Here is a 27,562-nt window from a genome sequence, read left to right on the forward strand (position 1 = left end):
ACATAACAAAATATATGGGCCTGGTGCAGCGGTAGAGCCTACCGTCTGTAACCGGAAGGTCCCGGGTTCGAGCCCCAGCCTCTGCACATTTGTGTGGGTAAGGCTTGGGACTTAAAAACAACCCTTCCCCAGACCCCGCACAGTGCGGGAAGCCTACGACACTGGGTACGCCCTAAATACATAACAAAATATATGAATCTAGAAAAATAAAACAACCTATATTTTGGAATGGAGGGAGTAATTTAGACACACTTAGGGATTTACCTTAGTTTTTTTAGTAACAGTATATGTGGACAATTTAGGATGTTAAATTTGGAAAGACAGGGTTTGCTTTTACAAATCGAACTCCTGCAATTGTACTTACCAGATATGCCGCCTTTAATAATCCAAGCTGTCACAACTTGGCTGACGCAATGCAACTCAGGCGGCCTACTTCCTCTTTACCTGTCGGTGTGAAAACTCACTAGATCTTGGAGTACTATCCTTAATCAAATAAACCGCCAAAATACATGCAAGCCAACCTAGTCCAAATGAAAAAAAACATTCTTTTACAAATAAGGCAATCACACAGATTATTTGTCAGATTTTTGCAAAAGAAAAGAAAAGGTTGTCTTATAACTTCATCTGGCCAAAACCTCCCCTGAACGATCCATACAAAGGCCGTGACCTCCTGAAGCTGTATATATCAGTTATCTCACACGATTGCGGTGGTGGAGCATTTTGCACTATCGTTTGGTACTCGGCAGTATGGAGACCACCGTACACTTGTATACTAAGAATCTTCTTTTGTGGTGCATTGACTTTCACATGATCATTGAAGAAGTCTATCAACTCTTCCTTCTTGAGCTCCCTCAGTGCAGCAACCTGCAATCATAAAACTGTGAGTTCGCAAACAATACACATGGGCAAAATCAAGGAATACATACCTCCGCTTCTTTTCTATCAAATTTAAGGGTTCCTTCAGAAATCTCTCCCCAGAAGAATGCTGATTCCTCGCGTATGTTTTTGTATTTCTCCAGTTTCATATCAATAAGAGCTCTGACATTACTCTGCAGGAGAGGCCATACAATGCTTATAAGGTAGATAACCATCTAATGCTGTAAGAGAAGAAATGGTTTTGTTCCCTTCCCTTGTTTTCCTTTGTTTTGAGTTTGTGTTTTTGTTGTTTTTTCACTTTTGTTATCTCCTTCAGGAGTGTTTCAGGGCCAGCTTTCCTGTGCAGTTTGAGGGAAAAAAAGGCAAACGGTTCTCCTAATGAAAAATGTCACTCTATGTATGTGCAGTGTACAATATCCAACCCAATATTATAACCTCCCCTGGAGGCATATGCTGCTCGGGATGCTAATGTTTGGTGCAAGTACCAAAAGGAGACACCAAAATCTCAGAAAATCCATAGCATGGTGAAAGTTGCACCAACAATAATGCAGTCAAACATCTTGGGAATAAGATAACATGGATCACTTATTCGCGCAACCCTTGTTCATCACTAAGGTGCGGTGAAGAGTTTCTCCATGACTAATGGAGGTATAGGTGGTTGGGAATGCAACTTTCTTTCCCATTCTCTTAGCACAAAACTAGAGAAACTCTTAACGGAATAGGTTTGCAATAGTAATTGTTCCTTGTCAGTAAAGATAATTGAATTGATATGCGGAGCCAGACAGCATAGGGTTTTCAACTTTAATTACCAAGCATGTGATTTTTCACTATTAATTAAGCACTTCATGTATGGGTTAAGCATTAATATTAAACATCCTGTAATCACCAGGCAACAGGCATCATCACTAAGACTGAAACATTATATGCAAAAGAGCTAGGTCAAACAGTAAGTATGTGGAAAGAGAAGCACATCGAACCTTGAATTCTGCATCAGACATCTGGTAAAGGGTGCTTTCAAACATCTTAAGAAAATTTTCAACTCTAGCATCCAGATTGGCAGGATCCTGTTGAAATTGAACCAAACTTATTAGAGTTGGCGGGTAATTACACGTGTACAGAAGTACTAAAATTGGGAAGAGGAAAGAATTAAAAACTAAGAAGATGACAGAAATGGATAAAATGGGTATATTTACCTTCACAGTTGACTGGATTATAAATTGCAACCCCCGGACACCTGAATCATTTCTGGGTAAACGCAGGAGCACATTTTATTTCCAGATGCATTTGATGCAGAAAAGAAAAGACAGGATAAATTCTCATATTGATAAAAATAATAGACAAGGGTCCACCATACCTTTGCCTAAGCAGCGCTATGTAGCCAAGTTGCTCAACTGATCGCAATTGATGGAAAGCTGGCTGCTTGCCAATAAGTGCAAGTAGATGAAGTAGAACATTTTGCTTGACATTATCCTGATGAGTCTGCACAGATGAAGATATTGTTCTAGCATTACACTGTGTACTATACTAGTTAAACAATAGAATAAAGAGTTCAAAGAGGAACTGGAAGTTCAGGACTTCAGGGTCAAACTGCAAAAAAAAACACTAATTTATGCTATGGCAGGTGGCAATCCTGAGTCCCCCAGTGGAATTGATGCATGTGTCCACAAAATAAAAGACAAGACTGCATGGGCATATAGTACTCCCACAGTCAACAGGCTGATGCATTGTGATAACTCATTAAGTTAACCACCTAAATTTGCTTCTATATGAGTAGCACATTTTTTTAATTAATTGGTATTACTTAAAGGTATTTTCACTTAGGAACAAGTATAAAAGGCGTGCCTGAATATAGTGCAGAAGAGCAGAATTTTCATCTTGGTGATTCAAGCACATTGCTGGATAATAGTATCTCAAACCCTTTTCAAGCTTTACAATCCGCCTTGCAAGATGCTGTGATGGGGATAATGGCTTGCAAACGCTAATGGGTGCATTGAACAAGACATCTTCGACATGCTGGATGACACTCTTTGCTTCATTGGGTTCAATGTTACCTGAAATTGATACCTGTAATTAGTAAGAAGGATGCGCAGACCATTTCACTTAAGAAAGCAATATGCAGGAAAAAAATAAAAAAGCAGGCTTATCGAATTAAATTTCTTTTGAGCAAGTATCAAATATACAAGTCAACTAAATAGGATGAACCTGCAAAATAACACTCAATGAAAGTCTTTGCCAGCAAATGAGGCAAAAAATTTCCCAGATCACTAGCTTCAAGGTGAGAAAGTGCAGAAAATTCCTCATCCCATGGCCATGCTTGTTCATCTAGCATCAGCGAACAATAATACAAGACTTGCTGATATGGCTGCCGAAATTTGAAATTCTCATACTCCTTTGTCATAGCTTCCTGATGAAAAAACGAAAAAGCCTTTTAGTTCATAAGAAGTGGACATAAAAAAGGCACAGTATGTTGCAAGGAAATAACAGAATGCATGACCAGATGCACTTTTTGATATTCTAGAATACCTAGGGTAACAGAAACTATCAACTCAGTTAGAAAATAAAAATTCACAATTCAGATGTGCATTTAATAAGCGACAACTCTGTCATTTGAGTTGCCCATAGCAATTCCGATCAATTTTCTTTGCATGGAAACATACTACTTCCTCTAATCAATCCTAAATAAGTACAGTAGGACATTGATGCTGTCTACAATGTGGCACCTTGACTAGCAATATCTGTAAAAAATATGTTATTTCCAATACAAAGGGTTATGTATTACGAAAGTATTTTTCATGATTAATCTAGTAGCCTCAACCTTATTTTTCCATCTATATGAATTTTTAGTTTTAGCAATGGATGTTCAAACTACAAATATTTGACTTAGTACAAATATCGGACTGGTGACAGTAGAACAGAGTAAGGGCGTACCCAGTGCCGTAGGCTTCCCGCACTGTGCGGGGTCTGGGGAAATACAGTAAGTGGACATAAACGATGTACAGTAGAACAGAGTGGAAATACAAAAATAATGGCACATTATTGCACATGTATCAAATCACAACCACTAATTTTATCACATTTTCCATTTATAAAACAACGTAGAATAGCATCCTTGTATCAAAATGAGCCGTTGAGGAACAATAAATTCTGAGGGTTGAATTGGATTCCGAATTGTATATTTGAACGTATACCCATTCCCAACTCAGGCTCCTCCAAAGTTCTAGGCATGTCGACAACAGGTGAAAAAGAAACACAAAAAAACATGCAATTTTGCAAGGAACTATTGTCAACTACCTTTATCACAGAAAAACGGTCAACCCTAACTTCAAACTCTGCAATTTTGCCAATAACAGTCTCCAGAAGGGTTCTCATTTTGTCATTGTATCCAACCATAGTTACCTACAGGACAGCACCAACATTGCATGATAATGGAATTTAGTTCTCAATAAATAGTACAAGACAAATATTTGGTAATCAAGTTGTGAATTCTGTCTATATATATAGTAGTAATGCACTGATTTAAGTAGAAAAAGGCATCTGTCATCAGGAAACATCAGGTTGGCACTCTGATGCCGTGCAGTTTTATGTGAGCATATCAGCATTGCAAGAGGCATTAGAACTTGTACATCGTAAAAGCAAGCCAAACATCAAAGAAATCATAGGAAGGGTTGGTACGAGTTATGAGTAATGAAAAATTCAAAATTAAGAGTGTGCATATTGTACATTAAGGTCAAATGCTCGAGTAAGATCCGACATTATTGAGGATCCGAGGTCTTGATAAAGCAGTCCAAAGTACTATACTTTTACAAATAGTTTACAAATAACCAGATTATATGACCATTAGGTTTTTCTGAAAAAAAAAAACTCCATCCATGAAGTTTTAGTTGATGTTTTAGACATGCAAATAAAATTACATGCAAGCCAAAATCACTGTATGAAACGTCAAATTAAAGTGACCAGAGGTTCAAGAACTGTTTGGACAATTAAACAAAGAACATTAGTATGCATCATTATTTTCAATCCGGATTAGTAATGATGCGAAAGGAAGTCGATTACTCAAAATGAAATATAAAACAAACCTGAAAACCAGTATCATTTGGCTTAACAGCGTAATAAAGGCCAGCAACTTGAGCGTCATAAGCTGAAAGCAAAAGGAAAATTGGAGTGTCGTAACAAAAGATTGGGTGAAACTGTTGGAGTATATTGAGCCCATGTGTATAGAGGCCCATCTAGAGGCCCATGTATTGGATCTATATATACCCACCCATCTAGGGTTGGAAGAATAGAGAAATTATTCCCATCTAACATGGTATCAGTAGATTAGGTTTCCACCACTCCTCTGTTCCAGCCGCCAGGGAGCAGACTCCCTGTTGCGCCGCCGCCGCCGGCCACCATGGCCGGCCGCCGGCCGCCGGCTCCTCCTCCCCCTCCTCTCTCCTCCTTCCCTCCCCTCACCTCCTCGTCCTCTGCTGCTGGCGCTCCGTCCTCTGCAGGCGCATGGCCGGTCGATCCGTCCTCTGCAGGTGCCGCCGGGACCCGATCCGTCGCCACCTGGTGCTCTGCTCCACCCGGATCCGCCGCCAGCGCCTCTGCTCCACCCGGATCCGCCGCCAGGACATCTCCTCCGCCTGGATTCGCCGCCGGCGGGACTCCTGCTGCGGCCGGCGCCGCCCTGGTGGCCTCTGCGCCCCTGCTCGTCCCCGCCGCCGCCGCTGCTGGTGGTGCGGGCGTTGGGGCTGCAGGAGCGGATGCGGAGGACGCGGGAGGCGCGCACCCTCCTGGGACCCTGCCCCAGGCGCCGCCCGGGCAGCTACCGCAGCTGCTGGAGCCGCCTGGGCCGCTGCCTGGGCCTCTGCCAGCGCCCCCTGGAATGCTGGCGCCCGCTGGGGCCGCCGCGGCCGTCGCAGCAGCCACCGCCGCCGCCTATCGCGCCACTGTCGCGGCCGGCAAGCAGCTCGCCGTCGACGCCGCCCTTCCTGAGGCTTCCTCTGCGTGGCCCGGGCCCGGTATGCCGCCCGAGGATGCGCCGCTCGCCGCCGCCACACTCCGTGGGCAGCAGGCCGACGCCGCTCTCGCCGCGGCCCTCCTCGCCGCCAAGTCAGAGGCTTCGGCGGCCCAGGAGCGGGTCCGCGTGGCTGCCCTCGCCTGGGAGCGCGAGCGTGCCACGGCCGACGCCCTCGCCCTCCGGGTCGCCGAGGCGGAGCGCTTTCTCCACATCTCCTCCGGCCAGTTGCCCGTCGACCCCGAGCCCGGCAGCTCCTCCTTCCGCCGTGCCCCGCCTGCTGGATCTGGAGCCCGGTACGACACGACGGACCCCATGGTCGCCCGGCTCCACCTCCAGGCCGCCGGCGTCCAGAACATCAGGGCTCTGGTCTCCGTCCTCCTCGACCCTGCGTCCTCCTCCTACGGCCGCTGGCGGGACCAGGTCCTCCTCACCCTCCGCCGCTACGCCCTCGACGACCACGTCCTCGTCGACTCGCCGATCGAGGTGCGGGACATGACGTGGCTGCGCCTCGACAACGTCGCCCTGTTCTGGATCTTCGGGACCATCTCCCTGGATCTTCAGGACCTCGTCAGGACACACGGCGGCACCGCGCGGCAGGCCTGGGTGGCGCTCGAGGGGCAGTTCCTCGGCAACGCCGAGTACCGCGCTCTTCAGCTCGACGCCACCTTCCGCACCTTCGTGCAGGGGGACCTCTCCGTCGGTGAGTACTGCCGGCGGATGAAGAGCATGGCCGATGCTCTTCACGACCTCGGGGATCCGGTGTCCGATCGGGTCTTGGTGCTCAATGTCCTACGGGGACTGAGCAGCACCTACGACCACCTGAAGGGCTGGATCGCCCGCCAGAGGCCCTTCCCCACCTTCCTGCAGGTCCGGGACGACCTCGCCCTCGAGGAGTTCACCAGGGGTCTCGCGCCCGGATCGCCCTCGCCCACCCCCGCCGCGCTCGTTGCTACTCCACCGGCCTCCTCCGCTGCTCCTGCCACCTCCCTCCTTAGTGCTGCTTCCGCCGGGCAGACCGGAGGAGGGGGGGCCGTGGACGTCGCCGGCGACGTGGTGGTGGTGGTGGCACTGGTGGCCCTGCTTCTGGGAACACCGGTACCAGTGGGGGCCGTCGGGGCGGCGCGCCGCCACCGGCTCCGGCTCCCGCCCCTGCCACTGGAGGTACGCCCTGGCCATCCTTCAGCAACCCATGGTCAGGGCGCATCTCGATGTGGCCGTTCCAGGGTCCGGGAGGGGGGCCTCGTCCTCAGCTCCAGCCGGCGGCCATGTTCACTGGCGCTGCTCCACTCTTCGCGCCTTCCTGGACCCCGCCCGCTCAGCCCAGCCAGCAGCCGACCTGGCCTGGGGGGTGGGACCAGGCCGCTCTGGCGCAGTCCTTCAGCACCATGGGACTGACGCCGCCGACCAGCACCGAGTGGATCGCCGACTCGGGCGCCTCGTTCCACACCACTCCTGATGCTGGTATCCTCTCTTCTGTCCGACCCCCACACCCCTCTTGTCCTTCTTCTATCATGGTTGGTGATGGATCTTGCCTTCCTGTCACCGCCGTGGGTTCTGCTCCTCGTCTTCCTCATGTTCTTGTTGCTCCTCAAATGGTTCACAAACTTCTTTCTATTCGCCAGTTTACTGCTGACAACTCTTGTTCTATCGAATTTGACTCATCTGGTCTTACTGTGAAGGATTCGGCTTCCCGGCGTCCACTTCTCCGATGTGACAGCCCGGGGCCCCTTTACACTCTTCGGCTTCCTGCTTCCGCTACCTCGCCTTCGGCTTCTTCGTCTTCTGCTTTTGCCGTGACGCCTTCTTCCACCACCTGGCACCGCCGGCTTGGTCACCCCGGCCGCGACGTTTTGGCTCAGCTCCGCCGTAGTACCGATGTTCCATGTACTAGGGCTCCTGCTGAGCACCTCTGTCATGCGTGCCAGTTAGGTCGTCATGTTAGACTTCCTTTTTCTTTTTCTTCCTCGCATGCTGCGCATGTTTTTGATCTCATTCACTGTGACCTGTGGACATCTCCTGTACTCAGCATGTCTGGCTATAAATATTATCTGGTCATTGTTGATGATTTTTCTCATTACTCTTGGACTTTCCCTTTGCGCGCTAAGTCTGAGACCTTCCCCACCCTCCTCCACTTCTTTGCCTGGGTGTCCACTCAGTTCGGCCTCACCGTTAAGGCCGTCCAGTGTGACAACGGGCGGGAGTTCGATAACTCCACCTCCCGGTCTTTCTTCCTGTCTCGGGGTGTTCAGCTGCGTATGTCTTGTCCGTATACCTCTCCTCAGAACGGCAAGGCTGAGCGGATGATTCGCACGACGAACGACGTCGTACGCACCCTTCTGATCCAGGCTTCTCTCCCCCCGCGCTTCTGGGCTGAGAGCCTCCACACCGCCACCTACCTGCTCAACCGCCTTCCGTCCACTGCTTCTCCTGCTCCCACTCCACACCACGCTCTCTTCGGTACCCCTCCTCGCTACGACCACCTTTGGGTCTTCGGGTGTGCGTGTTACCCTAACACCTCCGCCACCGCTTCTCACAAGCTGGCGCCCCGCTCGACTCGTTGTGTGTTCCTTGGGTACTCCCCTGACCACAAGGGGTACCGATGCTTTGACCTCACCTCTCGCCGCGTTCTGATCTCCCGACACGTCGTTTTCGACGAGTCGGATTTCCCCTACTCCACCTCCTCCACACCTTCTGCTGATCCCGAGCTCGCGTCTCTGTTTCCGGCTGACCCGGTGGTTCAGCCACCGTTACCTGTCTGTCCTTTTCCTGCAGGTTTTCCCGGCGCACCGGCACCACTTCCGGTGATCCCTGCTGCGCCGCGCGCGGCCCCGGTGCCCGCGGTCGCGCCACGCACGGCCCCCGGACCTCCGGTCGTGCCACGCACGGACCCGGTGTCTCCCGCTGCGCCACGCGCGGCCCCGGTGCCTTCCACTGCACCTGAGCGGTACGCTCAGCCGGTGCAGGTGTACCGGCGTCGTCCGGCGCCGAACCCGGTGCCGCAGCGGTACGCTGAGCCGGTGCAGGTGTACCGGCGTCGTTCGGCGTCGACACCGGCGCCGCCTCCTGCCCCGGAGGCTCCTGCGACGCCGACACCGGAGCCGTCGCCGCTGCCGCCAGCTCCGGCTTCCTCTCGAGCCGAGCCGGAGGTGTACCACCCCCGGTCCTCCATCGGGATCCTCGGCATATCCATCCCATGGTGACTCGGCGGATGGCGTCCCAGGCCGCGACTCTCTCCGCCACCGAGGGAGAGCCGCGGGTCTCTCCGGTACCCTCCTCTGTCCGCGATGCCTTGGCGGATCCTCACTGGCGTCGCGCGATGGAAGAGGAGTACGCGGCTCTTCTTGCCAACCAGACGTGGGACCTCGTGCCGCGTCCGTCTGGTTGCAATGTGGTGACTGGCAAGTGGATCTGGACGCATAAGCGTCGGGCTGACGGCACACTGGAGCGTTACAAGGCTCGCTGGGTTCTCCGGGGGTTCACTCAGCGGCCTGGTGTGGATTATGATGAGACTTTCAGCCCGGTTGTGAAGCCCGCTACGGTGCGTACGGTCCTCTCACTTGCGCTCTCGCGCACTTGGCCTGTGCATCAGCTGGACGTGAAGAATGCATTTCTTCATGGCACCTTGTCAGAGACTGTTTACTGCTCTCAGCCTGCGGGATTTGTGGACTCGAGTCGTCCGGATATGGTCTGCCGGCTCAACAAGTCTCTCTATGGACTGAAGCAGGCTCCACGGGCTTGGTACTCTCGGTTCGCCACGTTCTTGCTGACACTGGGGTTCACCGAGGCCAAGTCTGACACGTCTCTCTTCATCTACCGCCGTGGGGATGAGACGGCATATCTGCTGCTATATGTCGATGATATTGTGCTCACAGCTTCCAGTCAGCAGTTGCTTCAGAGTGTCATCTCCTCTCTGCAGCAGGAGTTCGCTATGAAGGATCTTGGTCAGCTCCACCACTTCTTGGGCGTCACTGTTGAGCCTCGCCCGTCTGGTCTCCTTCTGCACCAGCGGCAGTACGCCCTCGATATTCTGGAGCGGGCTGGGATGACTGATTGCAAGCCCTGCTCCACTCCAGTCGACACTCAGGCGAAGCTGTCTGCTGATCTGGGTGATCCGGTGGCTGACCCTACAGCCTACCGGAGTCTAGCCGGCGCTTTGCAGTACCTCACCTTCACCAGGCCGGACCTCACCTACGCTGTTCAGCAGGTCTGTCTCCACATGCATGATCCCCGGGAGTCACACCTTGCTGCGCTGAAGCGTCTCCTCCGGTACGTTCGTGGCACTGTGGACCTCGGCCTGGTACTTCACCGCTCGTCCTCTGCTGAGCTGGTGGTCTACACCGACGCTGACTGGGCTGGCTGCCCGGACACTCGTCGCTCCACCTCTGGCTACGCCGTCTTCCTGGGCGGCAACCTGGTCTCCTGGTCGTCCAAGCGGCAGCCGGTTGTCTCCCGCTCCAGTGCCGAGGCGGAGTACCGGGCTGTCGCTAACGGCGTGGCGGAGGCGTCCTGGTTGCGACAGCTCTTAGCGGAGCTCCACAGCCCGCTCGCCAAGAGCACGCTCGTCTACTGCGACAACGTCAGCGCCGTGTATCTCTCCAGCAACCCCGTCCAGCATCAGCGGACGAAGCACGTGGAGATCGACCTACACTTCGTGCGCGACAGAGTCGCCATCGGCGATGTTCGGGTACTCCATGTCCCGACTACCTCTCAGTTTGCTGACATCTTCACGAAGGGGCTGCCCTCGTCGACCTTCTCGGAGTTTCGATCCAGCCTCAACGTAGCCGGTGGCTAGTTGTGGCTGCGGGGGGGGTATTAGTCCTTTTGTGATCCCCTTGTACTCTCATCTTGTTGTCCAGTCTTGAACACCGCTGCGCCGGTAGTTCAGACTGCGGGGGGGTGTTGGAGTATATTGAGCCCATGTGTATAGAGGCCCATCTAGAGGCCCATGTATTGGATCTATATATACCCACCCATCTAGGGTTGGAAGAATAGAGAAATTATTCCCATCTAACAGAAACACTTTAATAAGCTACCCTAAAAAACAGTTGCAACCTTCCCTGATACAATCTTGACTCATGATTGCATGTCTCTCATAAAGTTTAGGCTTGAGACTCTAAACACATAGACTCTAAACACAATCTGGTAATCCCATTTCTATAATTTTAATATATGATGTTAACATTATTAGCTCTATCCATATCAAAACATAGAGAAACATGAGAAAGAATGAGAAAAAAAAAATAGAACAGCCTTGGTTGCAAGAAGCATAGAAAAAAATCAAAGGAAGTGCTACATACCATAATCATTTAAATAATCCATTAGCAACCTTGTGAATACATCGGTAAGAACTGCTGACTCGGGTGAGCTTTGGGACAGTGGACAGTGAAAATCCATCTTGATATAAGCTTTGGGTGTGAAAAACATTGTATCGGGCTTGTACCACAATCTGGAGAGCGGTGTCTTCCTCAGCATGAAAGGAACACTTACCTGGATGTGCCAGAGGGATAGAGCTAAGTATACCAAAAACAATGTTAATCAGGCAAGTTTTTCAAAGTGTTACCTTTTCCTCTACATTTTTTAATGAGAGATCACGTGGAATGAAGATGTTAGGTTTTGGCAGGTGTAAATCTTCCTCAGGGGCTTCCGCTACCCATTTCTGTAAAATAATTCTAAACGTAAGACACATATATATCCTGGAACCCCATGACTGTAAGTAATGTCCAAAAGTGTACCTGTATAATGGATGGAGGGACAGCTTCAACAGAATACGATGTACCATACCATGGCTCTGTTAAGTTTGTCTGTCCTTCAAACCTTTTCGATTCCCAGAATATCCTAAACAGAAATATATAGAGAAAATAGATAAACTTAAACATGGGAGCAAAAGAAATGGTAAGACAAAGAAAATAAATGCTCAGGAGTCAGTTCATTTAAAAAATTCTAGTGTAATGCCCTGAGAATTACCTTACATTCCCAGGAGTCAATTCATTTAAAATATTCTGAATAGCATCTGGCGAAAACTTTGATGGCATAGATGATGCAATCAACCAATCTTCTGGTGGAAAAATCTGCGATAGGATAAAAGACAGGCATAATTTTTCATTATAAAAAAAACATTTGGCATAGCTTATTACATGAATCTATGGAACTACGATATTTCACTATTCAATATAACCTCATTATTGTGCGCATATGTATATTTCGTGCAAATTTTCCTGCATACAGATCAAAATACAACATACTAAAATTGCTACTTGCCTAGACATATGCCTACCATAACCATGGAAATCACAGGTACGACAAGACATTATTTCTACATATTACCTCCAATGCCATGCAAGTTCAAAAGAAATGATGAAATCAATAAACTTAGTCATTACAGGGAGCAAGTAAATAGAAAGCTCTTCACTGTAACAACATGTTGACAAGTTCTAGTTTCCAACAGGCATATGGAAATAAAACCATTATACATGAGGCCAGCAGCTGTGAACATAAAATTTAAGATAAGTGTGCATGTAATGCCCAAGGTGTATGGGTATGACTAATACCTGCATGTTTGAAGAAATATTTACAACATAATGGATAGGGGGGCCCTTGTCTCGGTAGTGGAATCCTGTCTCACAGATAGTTTGAAGCTTCACAGTCCCACCAAGAAAGTAATATACAATCCATTAGTACAGGAAAAAGAGGAAATGTAAAATCTAAAGCTGAGAGAGAGAGAGAGATCAAAATCGTTTCAGTGTTCAACAATGCATTTGTATGACTTGGGCATTCTATTTTGCAAGTCAAAGAAGTACTTTCAATTTCATTTTAGTTACACAAGTGCTTGTGACAAAAAGAAAAGAATGATCTTTCAAGCCAGTACCCATGTTTAACTGGGTGATAAAAAAACAGACACACTACAAGTATGGGTCAAAATCAGAAGACAGTCTTGTAGGGTTAAATGCTAATATCTATCAGACAACTAACTATGTAAATAAGAACTACAAGAATTGAACAAATCATAATATGGTTGCATAGTTACATCCCATAAAAAACCAAGATTTTACATGCAAGTTTTTCTCATATTACAGTGGTATAAGCTAGTATTCAGGGATCGAAATAATCTCTGTGCATGCAAAATGAATGATTACTGGTTTTGGTGATGTATAGCATTTATTCATTTTTTATTTAAAAAGACATATTCCAGACTAAACTTACCTCATCAAAGATCCACTTCGGAGTTCCAGATGTCTGCAGCAGAGTTATATATCTGAATAGTAGTCCGACAGCATCCTCCATGTGCTCTATCACCAGTAATAAGATATGTAATTTTCACTTATATTTCAAAACTTTTTTGGAAATAGCCGTTCAAAAATGAGAACTAACCCTGGCCTTCATCTGTGAGCCGTATAACAACAGAGAAGAAAGAAAAATCATAACTCCAATCCCCTTCACCAGCTTCCAAACTTATAGCCCATCCTGAATATTTGACCAGAATTAGAAAATAATAATTGTGCCTAATTAGAAGCTAATCACGACTACCAACTAAAGAGGATAAAAATAGAGTTTTCAAGGTGAGGAATGAACATGTCAGCAAAGAAGTTTTATATACATGAAAAAGGAGTAAATCGCAACAGTATAAAGACAAAAAAAAGAAACATGAAGAAAGAAATTATACAAAATTGGCACAGAACACTGTGGTTACTTTTCTTTGCTTGTAGGGAGTTGCTATCTTTTCACTCATGTCAGTTCATTCAGTATTTTTCAACCCTGAAGACCTAAGCTACCATGGTTACTCCTCCCAGTCCCAAGTGATTCCTAACTAACATGGCAGAAGCACAAAGGTTTACAAAAGATTTCACATAGCTACTTATTTATATACTTAACAGTTTAGTATGTAAAACTCCCTTATTAATATATGCATACAGAAGTAGGGGACATGAACATGGTAGTACCGAAAAGGGCGTACCCAGTGCCTTAGGCTTCCCGCACTGTGCGGGGTCTGGGGAAGGGTTGTTTTTAAGCCCCAAGCCTTACCCACACAAATGTGCAGAGGCTGGGGCTCGAACCCGGGACCTTCCGGTTACAGACGGTAGGCTCTACCGCTGCACCAGGCCCGCCCTTCATGAACATGGTAGTACCGAAATATGAGAAAATTATAATCCTCCGCCCCCTCCCCAAAGCTCCCAACACATGCCTCCTACTCTGCTGGCATGTAGTAAAGGTTCCTAGATTGCAGGAAAGAACACCGACACATAACATACCTAACTTTTTAAGTATGTAAAAAAGAGACCCTTCTCCTTCATGGCCAATTAGATGGCTAATGTACTTGCAAGGGCCTTCTTTGTAACACCGGACATTGGGAGTGATTGGCCACAGGATTCTCAACGTGTGACCTTGTTTTATGGGAACTGCTTTGACAAGGATCTGCAAGTGAACAGCTCACATAAACAAGCGCACAAGCATCTGCAAGTCTGAATTGTCAAGTCATATTGTGTAAATAGTAAACCTGGAGATGTTCACTTGAACATGGATGACCAGGAAATGAAAATGGCTTCCTCCCGATGTCTCTAATATCACAGAACTTATTTTCAACAAGGTTCTGCAAGTTATCGAGACTATCTGCAAATACAAAAGATGTGAGAAGGAAAAGAACAGAAAAAGATTTTTTTATGAAGATAAACTGAAAGGAAATGCAGAACAGTTTGATGGAAAACCTTTTCCATAAACAACAAGTTTCATCAAGTTGGCAGAGTAGTGTGAATCATAGAATTTAATAAGCTCAAGCCTTGTGTCTAATCCTTTCTCCTTTGCTTTAACTTCAAGAGTATCCCAATTCCCTAAATCAACAAGAGTTCTGAAAATTAGTTCAAGAATCGTCCAGTATTTCCAGAAAACAGCGAAGCATATCATTACCCCATTGCATTAAAACTTGGTTCGTTTTGAAGCAAAGAGAAAACATCAAAGGTGTTTGCAACTGTTGATTAACTGATACATAGCATGAAATATATTAAACTTAGAGGGTCAGTGTTGTTCATGCAAAGCAAAGTTAGCCATTCAGTTATTCTCAAAATATAAGTGTTTTATATCATGAACTATGTTGATTTTAATACCAACAGCAAGAAACGCACATCTACTGGGAGTATTTGTTGTCACATTTCAAGATTTTAGCGCGCAAGCAAAAGCTGAAATCATAAGGTATCTGGAATTAACAGGTCATGCAATGCTCACGAATGCAAAAACAAAGAGAGATATCATGTTATTCAAAGAAATGTAAACTTAGGTAGCAAGAGAGTGGCGTATACTTAGTTGCATTGATGACATGCCAGATCAGGAAGGAAAGGAAAGGAATCGAAAGAAAAGGCAAGGAAAAAAATCGTTCAGATACCAACCAGTGCCAAACTTATGATAAGGGTGATTCTCATCGCAAAGATGGTTCTGAAGCTGAAAACAAGAAAGGGAAAATTGTTAAGAATCTAAAACAAATAAAAATAAATCAGATTGTCATGACTAAGTTGTTTATCTATTTAACGTGAGCTTGAAAATGCAAGTACCTGACTCATTCGCCAAGGATCTGATAAAAGGTTTTTCTGATTTTCTAAGAGCGGAGAAAACAGGAAAATGGAAGTTAGAATTTAAAAGGTGATTCTGGCACAGAAAAGAGAAAAAGTAGCACATACCAGAGTCAACAGCTTTTATTTCCCTATGTACAGCATCTGGAGACATCAATGGCTTGATAAAGAATTGTGCAAACCTAGGATTAGACGACAGAAGCATAAGTGAAATTTTGCACGAAGAAAATGAAGGTAAAAAATAAAGAAAAGAAACAGACGGTACCTATCTAAAGCATCATGAAGGCTATCACTGTTCACATCAAAATAAAAATTTGTGCGTTCAGTACTTGTGAACGCATTGGTTGAACCACCATGCTACAAGAAAACAACCGTTATCAAATGTCCTCTTGAAAGATAAATAGAACGTATCTGTGGTGTATGCTCCTTGCCAAGAGATCAAACAAAGACTAAAGTGGTAATTTGGATCGCAGGTTTTGATCATAAGGACTTGTTTTGTTTTTGCCCAAATTTGCCTAACAAATTTTGGCTAGCCCCATTACTTCGGAACTCATTTGGATTGTTGCCAAAATGTTCCCAAGCCTTGCAAGTTGCAAGTGTTATCACAAGTATTTCTTGCCAATCTTTGGTGAAATAGCGGGGATGGCAAAACCTTGACCTTGCACATTTGGGCACAAACTAAACATGCCCAATTCACGGAATCATTTTTTGTAATTTTAGTAATATTGATTATAGGTTGTTGTTAGTTTAGGATTCAGGATTGCATCGAGTGAAAATTTTCCTTTACCTATAACTGGGATTCAATTATTTTCTTTTCCTATTTTGAACTTTGTGGAAAAAGAAACGTTGAAGTAGTTTTCCTAAGCTCACTATTGAGTTATGGGGTGTTGTACGCGGGTATGGCCTGGGCTTTCAGGTCTAAAAACAAGTAAAACAAAACCTAGCTTTAGTAAGGCTCAGTGTCCAAACTACACTTAAATATTCTGTGATGGTTGCCCTACTCTAGAGTTCAGCTTATGCCCACCATGTTCTAAGCACTTCCACTGTGTCAACAAACCTTCTAAAGAAAGAATTCAGTCACTACTAACGACTTGAGGAAATGCATCCAGGAGCCAACAGAGAAAGCTAAGGAGTTATTTGGAAATGCGAGCTCAATCCAGTAACAAATACAATTGAACATGTACGGACCTTTACAGGGATCTAACTGTTAGTAACATAAACAAGACAAAACAAGAAAAGGAAAATTTTCGACCTGGCAAAATAAGGCATACCTCTGCAATGTACTTTGAGTAACTATCTTCTATTGGATATTTTTTGCTAGCATAGAAAAGCATGTGCTCTGTAAAATTGAAACCAAGCATAAAGACAAGCGAAAAATACACAGCAGCCCACATAGTATACAATTTCATCAAGTTGCTGCTAAAATATAACAATGCAACCAAACCAATATAGAAGGAGCACAATAAGTGTTACCATATACGTCATTTGTATGTATCAAAGCCATAAATATTTGATTATCACCTCAAAAGATACTAGCAATTAAGTAAAGAATCCAACAAAGCTAAAAAATGTATAGCTACAATTCAGAAATTTTAAGAGAATGTCATAAACCCCTAGAGTCCATCGCCTACACCGCAATAAAAGTAGTGAGCTTGCCATCCGTTTAAGTATCGAAGCAATGTAATGGCGTTCTTCAAGCATGAATCTCATTACTGATATTTATTTTTGTTGTCATGCATATACAATTTCACAAAAGCTAAAAGGCAAATTCTATAGGACAACAATTCGTCCGGCGATGTTATACGGTGCTGAATGTTGGCCAACAAAAAGGCGACATGTGCAGCAACTGAGTGTAGCAGAGATGCGGATGTTGCGGTGGTTTTGCGGGCACACAAGGAGGGATAGAGTCCGGAACGAAGTTATTCGGAATAGGGTCGGGGTGGCACCAATTGAGGAGAAACTTACTCAGCATCGGCTGAGATGGTTTGGACATGTCCAACGAAAGCCTCCTGAGGCGCCGGTGCGTAATGGGGTTCTTGAGCGGGTCGATAATGTAAAGAGGGGTAGAGGTAGACCTAAACTGACGTGGGATGAGTTGGTTAAGAGAGACCTTAAGGATTGGAATATCTCTAAAGAGATAGCTTTGGATAGGAACGCTTGGAGACTAGCTATCAATGTGCCTGAACCTTGAACTTATTTCTTTCGGATTTCATCTCTAGCCTACCCCAACTTGCTTGGGAAAAAAGGCTATGTTGTTGTTGTTGTTGTTGCATATACAATTTCAGATGGGTAGGCTATCTGGACGTAGCTGTGGAGACGTACGTTAGAGTCGAAAGGGTTCAGGCTTAGTAGGACCAAGACTGAGTACATGATGTGCGATTTCAGCGCGACTATGCATGAGGGTGGAGATGTTAGTCTCGATGGGCAAGTGGTGCCCCAGAAGGATACTTTTCGGTATTTAGAATCGATACTACAAAAGGACGGCGACATTGATGAAGATGTTAGGCATAGAATCTCAGCTGGCTGATTGAAATGGCGTCAAGCTTCTGGCATCCTCTGTGACAGGAGGGTGCCACAAAAGCTAAAAGGCAAGTTCTATAGGACAGCGATTCGCCCGGCGATGTTATATGGTGCTGAATGTTGGCCCACAAAAAGGCGACATGTCCAGCAACTGAGTGTAGCAGAGATGCGGATGTTGCGGTGGTTTTGCGGGCACACAAAAAGGTATAGAGTCCGGAACGAAGTTATTCGGGAAGGGTAGGGGTGGCACCGATTGAGGAGAAACTTACCCAACATCGGTTGAGATGGTTTGGACATATCCAACGGAGGCCTCCTGAGGCGCCGGTGCGTATTGGGGTTCTAAAGCGTGTCGATAAGGTAAAAAGGGGTAGAAGTAGACCTAAACTGACTTGGGACGAGTCGGTTAAGAGAGACCTTAAGGATTGGAATATCTCTGAAGATGTAGCTTTGGATAGGAGCGCTTGGAGACTAGCAATCAGCATGCCTGAACCGTGACCTTTGTGTCTTTTGGGTTTCATCTCTAGCCTACCCCAACTCGCTTGGGACAAAAGGCTATGTTGTTGTTGTTGTTGTTGTTGTTAGCTATCTGGATACTATTTCACCATTGAGGCTTGAGACATTTGCAGATTTGATTTAATTTAATGAGTAAATGCTTGCCTTAGTTGCTCCAAACTAAGTGACCCTATGGCTCATCTTTCAGGACTACTTACAGTGGGGTGGATCTCTGCGACCCCACTTTGAGGCATCTCTGCCAAAAGGACCTAAAGTATCCAGAGAGCACCACGGAAACAGAAAGAAAACATTAGCATTCACGTATTTCTCACGTTGGATTGGAGACATTCACGAACAATCAGGCGAAAATCTAGAAGAAGAAAAAAATCAAAATCAAGCTGAAGCAAAACAACTCCAGCTGCAGTACACTAAGCGAGTAAGCGAGTTGAGATGCAGCAAGCCGAAACAGAGCACTGACCGAGGAAGTGGGCGAGCCCCTCCAGACCATCGGGGTCGCAGAAGTACCCCACCGAAACACTCATCGACGCCGCCGCCTGGAAAAACAAATCGAAATTCACGGCCCCGAACCAAAATCCAGAACCCATCGCCAAACCCCGCCGAGTCCATCCTAGCCCGATCGAGAGTAGCAGACCTTGTCGGTGTCGGGGTCGCTGATGAGCAGGCACTCGAGCGCGTTGGGGAGCACCACGCGGCGGTACCCGCGCTTGTCGTTGCGGGGCTTGGTGATCTCGACGCCCCCCGTCGCAGCAGCCGCCACCGCCGCGGCCGGCGGAGGGGCGGCGCCGTTGGCCGGGTCGCCGGGGGCGTCGGTCTCGCGGGGCCTCGAGTCCATCGCGGCTTAGTCGCCGCCGCCGGCCCCCCGATGAGAGGAGTCCGCGAGAGCGAGGCTTGGAGAGGAAGTTGGCACCTGGCAGTGGAGCAGCGGGTTTGGTTTGGTTTGGCTTGGCTTTGGCTCGCCGCGGTTGGATTTGAGGGGAGGGACGAAGTGCCGGAGTGGTGGGCGCTGACGACGACCTGCGGGGCGGGTCAAGTTGGCTGGCCGGTCGCTCCACGGCTTCAGGGGAGAAATGGGCTGGTGGGCGCTGACGACGACCTGCGGGGCGGGTCAAGTTGGCTGGCCGGTCGCTCCACGGCTTCAGGGGAGAAATGGGCTGGGCCGATTTGGGTGAGCCAATCGGGAGGCGGCACCGATCCGATCCACGGCGCCTTTGTTCAAAGTTCAATCCACAGGGGAAGAGAATTCGTGGCCGGTTGCAAAGATATTTTCCGAATAGAAATTACTTGCGCAAGGGCGGCCTGTATCCTAGTGTTATAGGAGTCTCGGTAACATTTGAGATCCTGGATTCGATTCCCTATATGAGAGAATATTTTGAGATTTAAACGGCGTTGTGCATTAAATTGTAGACGATGTTCCCGTCGACAGCGAGGCGCTTGTGGTGACTTCGTCAATCTCGAGGATTTGCCGGCACGGTCTTCGAAGATGCTCATAGGGGTAGGGTTTGCTTACGTGTGTTCATAGGGGTGTGAATATGCGTGCGTAGTAAGTGTCTAAGTTGTACTGTGTAATCTAAAAAAAGAAATTACTTTGCTACTTCCTCCGTTTCAAAATGTATGTCGTTTTGAGTTTTCTAAATTCATAGCATTTGCTATGCACCTAGATATAACATATGTCTATATATATAATAAAATATATAAATCTAGAAAAATTAAAACGATCTACATTTTGGAACGGAAGGAGTATTGCACGGAGCAAAAAGAGTTTATTCCCGGGCATTGAAACATAGATAGGTCTTCTTTGTATTTTTCTGTTGTTGTTCCTCTTTTTTTTTTACACAACCAGGAGGTAGAGCTTTATTGATCAAGAACAGTTACATCATTAGATAAAAGATCAACACTAAAGCTGTGGTGTGGGGGAGGGAGGGTCATCGTTCCAAATACAATAAATCTTTGAGGTCATAACTTGCTTTGCTAATTCATTTGTATTTTTTTGTTGTTGTTTCTTTATTTGATCTTTTTCCACCTTGTAACGGTTTATATATATTTCATAATATAAGCAGTATGGGGGTAGCCCCTCGTGATTGCTAAAAAAATCTATACACAACCCGTCTTGACACAGGTAACTATCATCATTAAGTCAAGTCAATGACGCATGACACAGGTACACCGACGGCCCACCCTGCTCGCCGCCCTGGGCCAAAGTGCGCCTGCTTGCGTTGCATATGGGCATATGGCCATCTTCATGCAGTTGACGGGGTTTCAAGATGGTGGCTACAGCCTACGGGCCCAAGCCTGGAGTCGGCGGACTTGCTGGGCAGAAGCAGCAACAGCCAAGCCAGCACTGGTCACCGAAGTTGCGCCACCACATGCGTATGCAGATCAGACAACTTGCGAAGAATCTGTCCAAGAACAAGAAGCTCCAAACACTACCCTCATCCTGCTACATGGAGTGTATTTTCAAAAAAAATCCTGCTACATGGAGTAGCACTTCTTATCTGTTACGCACAATTGAGCATGTACTATACGTAGCCAGATCAGGGTATGCAGTGAAACTGCAGTCCGGACATCACATAAGCGTTCGCAGCACGGGACCGCCCCAAGATCAGGTCAGGACTCACGAGCACCACACCTGCCATGTCAAGTAAGTACGGCGCTAGTCACATTATCGCCGTCCTGGGGTGCTGCTGGGGTCACGCAGTTGACCCAATAGACTTGTCACCCACTACAGATTTTATGTTGTTAGGTCTAAATTGATCCAACAAACTGACTATTTTATTCTGGAATAATTTTTTTAATTATTCTAGCAATACAAAAAAATTCGGGAATTTTTTTTGTTCCGAAATAAAAAGTAGTTATTAGGCATTGTGCGACAGTTTGACTGTCAGTGAATTTTTTTTGTTCCGAAATAAAAAGTAGTTATTAGGCATTGTGCGACAGTTTGACTGTCAGTAGCCCGATCAACTCCTAACATTTGCACGTGCTTCTCGTGGGGACCAAGCCCACATCTTTCCGGCAGCCTCTCTCTTAAAACATCCCCTCCGGCGCTTATTCTACATCTTTCAGGAATGCACGTCGTCCCCCCCCCCCCCCCCCCCCCCCCCAATCACATGCAATTATTCAGAGCATGGCTGAAACCTGAAGCGCTCCAGTTGCCGTAATACGACCATACCAAAACCCAGTGGCAATGACTTTCAAAAAAAAAAGTGACAATGATGCCAGTGAGGCAATGTGATGCTATCATGCTAACAATTTCTTGCTCGAGGAACTCTCACCGGCACCGCGGCGGCAAACGACTCCTTGAAAATGGTGTCACGCTGACAGAAAAGGCCACTGCAGCAGAACAGATAGTTCTCAAACGATACCACTGCACTGAGATGAACGAAGAGCTCAAAGCATGAAAGCATGAGGAAATTAATTGACAACAGGAAGAAATCCCCAAGGCAGGCCAGGATCCACAGAACCACAAGGGCAAAACAGCAAAACGAACGCAGGTCCAGGCGCTCCTGCTCAAACGGCAACAGACACAGCAGAGCTCTCAATTCAATTCACAATGGCGCCAACCCCCTAACCGACACTACGGAGCCCCTGGTCACGCTCAGGCCAGCACGGCCGCGGCCAGGGAGAGCAGCGACGCGGCGACGGTGGCGGCGACGGAGCTGCCTGCGGGGAGGGCCTGGGGCGCGGCGTTGGGGTGCGGCGCCGGCGCGGCCGTGGCGCCACTGGAGGGCTTGGAGCCGCCGCCGGCTGCGGGCTCGGGGGTGGGCGCCGCGGAAGGGGCATCAGAGGAGGCGGCGATGCGGATGTCCACCTTCTGGCCGGCGGCGCAGTGGCCCGGGAAGCCGCAGAGGAAGTAGTGGTGGCCCGCGGTCTTGAGGACGACGGAGTCGTTGCCCGTAGACCAGGTGGCGATCGGCTTGCTGGCATCGCAGTTCTTGTAATCCGCCTTGCTCGCCGCCACCACGTTGTGGAACTGCTTGTTGTACGTGAACACTGCAACCAAAAAGCGTCAAGACACATCGTCGATCATCAGACATGCCCAGTAACAGCAGTTAGCGGCAGAAAGAAACAAGAGAACATCATGCAGTGCAAGATCAGCAAGTTTATTTGCTGAAGGAGAGCTAGCGCAGCATTGATGAAAATAACAGAGGAATTACGCGAGTTAGAGACCAACCTGACATCACCATGTTTTTCTCAAATTATGAAACTTTGAAAAGGATATTAGATTCATGAGTTTAATTTGGTGGCCACATGCCCACATTACCAAACTATTCTGCTATGCTGTCTATGCACTTTCATCATGCTATTAGTATCCTAATGTCGAGAGGGTCCCTTATGCACATATAAAACTTCAACGTTCTCACGGGCAGACTTTGGTTGCTGAGGACTGAAAAACATGATGAATCGTCCCCTACCAACCCACTCAAATTCAATCGCAACCAGCGGATCTTTTAAAATAAAAAGAAGCAGGTCGAATTCCACACTAATTATCTGGCAGTACTCTGCGTCCATCCCAACAGGCCGCGAGTTCACTCTCATGAATCCCCCTAAACCTTTCGACCGTAAACAGGACGAAAACCCAGAGCAGCTGATGTTTAGCTCCCACATGAGACTAACCCACAACCACGCAAAGAGCAGGAGCTATAGCCATGTCAAAATCTCGATAACCCAGATTGACTTGTGTCCGGCATCATCTGCAGTACGTGGAGGAGATGAGAGGACCACCATGATGACTTTACAGCTCAAGGGCCTACCCCCATTGTGGCATCCACATTGCAAGCATGACGCTGTGGAAGGTGCCCTATCAACCATCATGCATTATGCACAGTGACAACTATAGATCCCTTTTCTCTGGATGGGGCATCCACATTTCGAGCCATGGCCTCTCGTTACTATAGCTAAAGATGACATGCACGCCCTCATCTCTTTGGACCCGGCCGCAGCTACCAACCAGCCAAGAAAACGTGATCGGACAAAAGAGAGCGGTTCATCGACGAAACGAGCCATACAATGAGAGCGCGTGCATCGGGTGCGTTGGCAACAGGGCCCGGCATTACTCGACAAGTAGCATACAAAAGCCAAAAGGGATTTCAGGCAGATGCGGAGAGGAACACATCGCATCATGGTACCGGACTACCGGAGTAGGTAAGTTTCAGTTATAACAGAAGGGAATGCGTAGCTCACCAAGTAAAATGCCAAATTGGTGCGTGGTATGTATTTGATGTTTGCCGATCTAGCTACTGGTAGGCTTGCCAAAGCTGCAATCTTTCCCGTGCTAATGAAACAGTAGTGTGATCCTGATCCAGGCAGGAGTGAAGGTTTGGGACTTAGGAGCCAGCAGGTACCCACTGCATGATCAATGGTGGCGATGCCACTGTAGGGCAGCCGATCACGCCAGCAGGAAGATATGGTCACCAGCAGCACGCACCAGCATATGCGTCTCGATGCCCTACTGGTGATAAGAGACAGAGTGAGCTCATCTCGGCGCAAAAAGGGGGCTTTGGTGCAGAGATCTGAAGGGTGACGGTTCATTTCTGGCAACCCGATTACCCGAACATGGGCGTGCCGACTTGCCTTCTGATCAAGAAAGGGCAGAGAATGATCTTCTATCTGAAGCCTGCCCACCTTATCTGAACTTACCCTAACTTGGCTGTGGCGGGATTGAGGATCAATGTGAGTAGTTGGGCCAAATGATAAAAGTGCCGTGAATATTCTGTCACGGGGGAACTGTGATGAATGGTCTGCGGCGAATTGAAATCATTTTTATGCCCATCGTGTGTGCTACTCCTATACAGTATGTGTTGGATTTATTTAATTTCCTCTCCTTCCTGTTCGCTGCATACTGCCTCAAAATGGGGGCTTAAATGGATACTAGCACATTCAGTTAGATGGTTGGTGCAATGCACAATGTTATAAGAATCAGTATTCCAGTACCAGACCGCAACTTTCTTCTTCCTTCCTTTCTTTCTTTCTTTCTTTCTTTCTTTCTTTCTTTCAGGATGAAGAAAGTTCCTTCCAACAATCAGCAGCAGGCATGTATAATTGCTGCTTTTCCTAAAAGCAAGAAAGGCATTTTCTCCACCAAAAAAAAAGCAAGAAAAGCCTGCCTGATGAGAGGACTAAGCAACAGATGCCAGCATTATGGGTCGGCCAAGCGTGCCCAGCTAATTCCGGCGGTGGCGTCATAGAATCACACCGCACCGATCCCCGCTTTCTCCGGCCGGTTCAGGCCCAGGCAAAAAAAGCATGTTGACCCCTCGATCGTTCTGCTTCTGGAGCAGAGCGGAGCTGAGCGCACGTTCTCTCGTCCTTTAGCCAGCAAAGGCAGTGCTTGAGTGAGTGTGACTGTCTGTGACTGCGCGGTGACAGTGTGACGCACCTGCCCCGAGCCTCTTGTCTCTGCTGGGTCTGCTCGGGTCAAGGCAGGATGCAGGCCGAGATGAGATGGGGGCGCAAAAGCTGGCGGGGCGGAGGACGAGTGCGTCGGACCGCCAGGTGCGCGCGACCCCACCACGGCGAGGCTACAGCAGGCAGGCAGTGCTGCGGAGGAGGGAGGGCCTGTGCCGCGCTGCCGTGGGTGCCCGGCCGGCGTGAGCTCTCCAGCTGGTTGTGGCAGCGCCAGCGCGTGCGCACCCCGCACCCGCGAAAAGGCGCCGGGAGCCCGGGACGGTGGGCACGCCCACAGGCCACACAGCACATGGCGATGGCGGGCGCGGCCGGGCGCCCAACACCACCAGCAGCTGCCACCGAGCTCGCTACACCTCCCGTCCCGATCGTCTTCCGGAAACCCGCTGGGCTGCTGGCTACCGTTTCCCCTTGCCATCGCCATCCATCTCCTTCCTGCCCCCCACCACTGGGCTGCGGCAACGGCAACGAGGCGCGCGAGCCCAGGTCGATCTGTTCGCGAGCGTTCCGTCACATCGGCCGTTGCTTGACATTAACCCTCGGTAGGACCATCAACTTGATGGCGGTACTCACATGCAACCGCGGGGATTTTGCAGGTACCGCTAGCCACTAGTGCGACCGTACGTGCGAGACATTAAAGCCAGGCGTAGCCCGGCGCCGCACGGCGGCACGGGGTTGTACCTTGTAATGAGGCCCCGGCTCCAGTCAGTCACTCACCGCTCAACGCGCCGCGCGTACTCGTCAATCGTCATGGCATGGCATGGCATGGCATGGCGTATGGCAAGCCGATTTTGCGGACGCTTTCACGGGTAAAAGGAGAAACAAGTAAAGAGGCCGCCGGTAGATGCCAAGGTTCTATGGATAGCGACGCGCCTCTGCCGCCTGCGTTCGGTGCCGCGCCACGCACGCACGGTGAGTGCGCGCGGCCTTTCTTTAGCTGCTGCCCGCTGGCACTCACTGGGTGGGACGCCGAGCGTCCACACGGCGAAGCCTGTTTTTTTGCTCGGAATTGGGGTGTGGGGCCCGCTTCCACATTCCGAGCAGGTAGGTTTTACTCGATTACTCTCGCTCTCCTGTCTCCTCCATGGCCGCTACCCCGCTACTGGAAGCCGCAAACTGACAGGACGGAGAGGAAACACGCCCGTTCGGTCCTGCTCCGACTCCGAGAACACGGTGGAGATGACACCATGACTCGGAAGAGGATAGCGAAATTATGCTAGAGCCATGTCGCGCTGGCCTGGACCGTGCAAGCACAACTGCAGCAGCACTCGGCGGCACTACTCCGTAAGGGGAGGGATTTTTTTTCGCATGGGAACTCGTTGGCCATTTCAGCGGCGCAAGCAACAAGGAGCGTGTTCGTTGTTGTCAACTTCGAAATTTTTCGGTTCTCCTCTAATGGAACGCGCCCTAGTAGAGATTCTGAAGGGGAAAACAGAATCAAGCTAGCGAGAGAACACAGGGTGCTCGCCTCGTGCGCCAACTCGCCCGACAGAGAGACAGGAAGGGAGGGGGGGATCGATCGAGACGCACCGACGACGTCGTTGACATGGAACTTCTTGGAGCTGGCCCAGGCGGCGTAGTTGGGGTTGCCCATGACGGTCCACCCGGCCTTGTCGCCCACCTCGTACACGGCCGCCGACGCCACGCCGACCAGCACCGCCACCGCCAGCGCCGCCACGGCCACCCTCCTCGCCGCGCCACCACCCATGGCCACTAGCTGCAGCTTGCCGAGGCGCGCAGCGGCAAGGAAACGAGGCACCGGCCGGAGAGAGCGAGCAGGCTGGAGCTCACTTCCTCTCCCCTCGACGCTGCTGTGCGCTGCTGCTCGGTGCTCGCTCTCGCAGTGGAAGAGCGCTAGCTGGCAGTGTGCGGGTACTGACTGACTCACCAACCGGCCGGTTAAATAAAGCCCCGCGGCTTTAATGCCCGGCCGGCCCGCAGCAAAAAAGGTTCCCGGAAATGCCCCCTGGCCCAAGCGTCTGGTGCGCCGGGTTTTACGTGCGCGGGGTGGTAATTGTTAGATTCACGGGATTGGCCCATATAAATAATTCTAATAAATCTCAAAGAACCATTAGTGCTAAGAGGAGGTACACCATCTATTAGTCCCGTATTGCTGATGGACGAGGGTGTAAGGTGTTTTTCTCCATTTAAATACAGACCATCTCCCTCATGGAAAAAGTGAACCATAGATCGCTATATGTGGAGTCCATAAGGTTTGGGAATTCATAAGAAGATCTAATCTGAGTTAGGTTTTGCCTCCTCTCGTTGCTGCGCCGCCACCGTAGTCTTCTCCATCCCGAGGGCCGGCGTGCACCGGCGAACGAGAGAGCAGGTCTCCGAAACCGCTTGCTCTTGTGATCCTGCACCGGGAGAGGGCGAATAAGGTTTTCGGGAAGCGCTAAGCGCGACTGCTCATTTTTTTCGCCACGGCTCGTCCTCCGTCCAAGTCAGGAGCTGCGGCGTACCGTCGTCTGCAACGCCGGTTGCTGCGCTCCGTTCGAAGGACCGTCTTCGTCTCGTCTGCGCCTTTCGTCTTCCCGGCGGCTCCCGCACAGTACGTATTTTGTGATCAGATCTATTTCATAATCATGTTTTCTGAGATCGTGTTTATAATATACGTACTGTCTAGTATATTAGGTCATGTATGCTAGGTTTAATTCTCGTCATGATAAATCTAGTTCGGAACTTAAACTTACAG

The 27,562-nt window shown here is 48.6% G+C and overlaps 2 protein-coding genes across 2 annotated transcripts; both read right to left on the bottom strand.

Annotated features, from left to right (window-relative positions):
* Positions 1–453: 453 nt before the first annotated feature.
* LOC120692205 (insulin-degrading enzyme-like 1, peroxisomal) lies at positions 454–19,471 on the bottom strand. The gene is made up of 26 exons (XM_039975450.1): positions 19,097–19,471; positions 18,923–18,998; positions 16,704–16,771; positions 15,698–15,789; positions 15,541–15,614; positions 15,415–15,458; positions 15,253–15,304; positions 14,578–14,700; positions 14,370–14,482; positions 14,125–14,287; positions 13,247–13,339; positions 13,079–13,164; positions 12,427–12,513; positions 11,843–11,946; positions 11,611–11,713; positions 11,439–11,534; positions 11,176–11,365; positions 4,953–5,014; positions 4,168–4,272; positions 3,079–3,280; positions 2,719–2,927; positions 2,231–2,355; positions 2,070–2,121; positions 1,854–1,940; positions 927–1,049; positions 454–864 (listed from the first exon to the last, which is right to left on the bottom strand). The coding sequence occupies exons 1-26, from the start codon at positions 19,295–19,297 to the stop codon at positions 613–615; spliced, it is 2,982 nt and encodes a 993-aa protein (XP_039831384.1). The 5' UTR covers positions 19,298–19,471; the 3' UTR covers positions 454–612.
* A 2,366-nt stretch (positions 19,472–21,837) lies between these two features.
* LOC120692212 (mavicyanin-like) lies at positions 21,838–26,752 on the bottom strand. The gene is made up of 2 exons (XM_039975456.1): positions 26,395–26,752; positions 21,838–22,452 (listed from the first exon to the last, which is right to left on the bottom strand). Exons 1-2 carry the CDS (start codon positions 26,570–26,572, stop codon positions 22,058–22,060), a joined length of 573 nt encoding a protein of 190 aa, XP_039831390.1. The 5' UTR covers positions 26,573–26,752; the 3' UTR covers positions 21,838–22,057.
* Positions 26,753–27,562: the final 810 nt, after the last annotated feature.

Source organism: Panicum virgatum, chromosome 2K (assembly GCF_016808335.1).
Source record: "Panicum virgatum strain AP13 chromosome 2K, P.virgatum_v5, whole genome shotgun sequence".
Classification (NCBI taxonomy): domain Eukaryota; kingdom Viridiplantae; phylum Streptophyta; class Magnoliopsida; order Poales; family Poaceae; genus Panicum; species Panicum virgatum.

Excerpts from the sequence above, each read along its gene's own strand:
- LOC120692212 (XM_039975456.1), bottom strand. The coding sequence starts at position 26,572 with ATGGGTGGTGGCGCGGCGAGGAGGGTGGCCGTGGCGGCGCTGGCGGTG. Across the intron at positions 22,453-26,394 it reads CCATGTCAACGACGTCGTCG|TGTTCACGTACAACAAGCAG; the intron begins GTGCGTCTCGAT and ends TTTTGGTTGCAG.
- LOC120692205 (XM_039975450.1), bottom strand. The coding sequence starts at position 19,297 with ATGGACTCGAGGCCCCGCGAGACCGACGCCCCCGGCGACCCGGCCAAC. Across the intron at positions 2,122-2,230 it reads ATAGCGCTGCTTAGGCAAAG|AAATGATTCAGGTGTCCGGG; the intron begins GTATGGTGGACC and ends GCGTTTACCCAG. Across the intron at positions 1,941-2,069 it reads TAATCCAGTCAACTGTGAAG|GATCCTGCCAATCTGGATGC; the intron begins GTAAATATACCC and ends CAATTTCAACAG.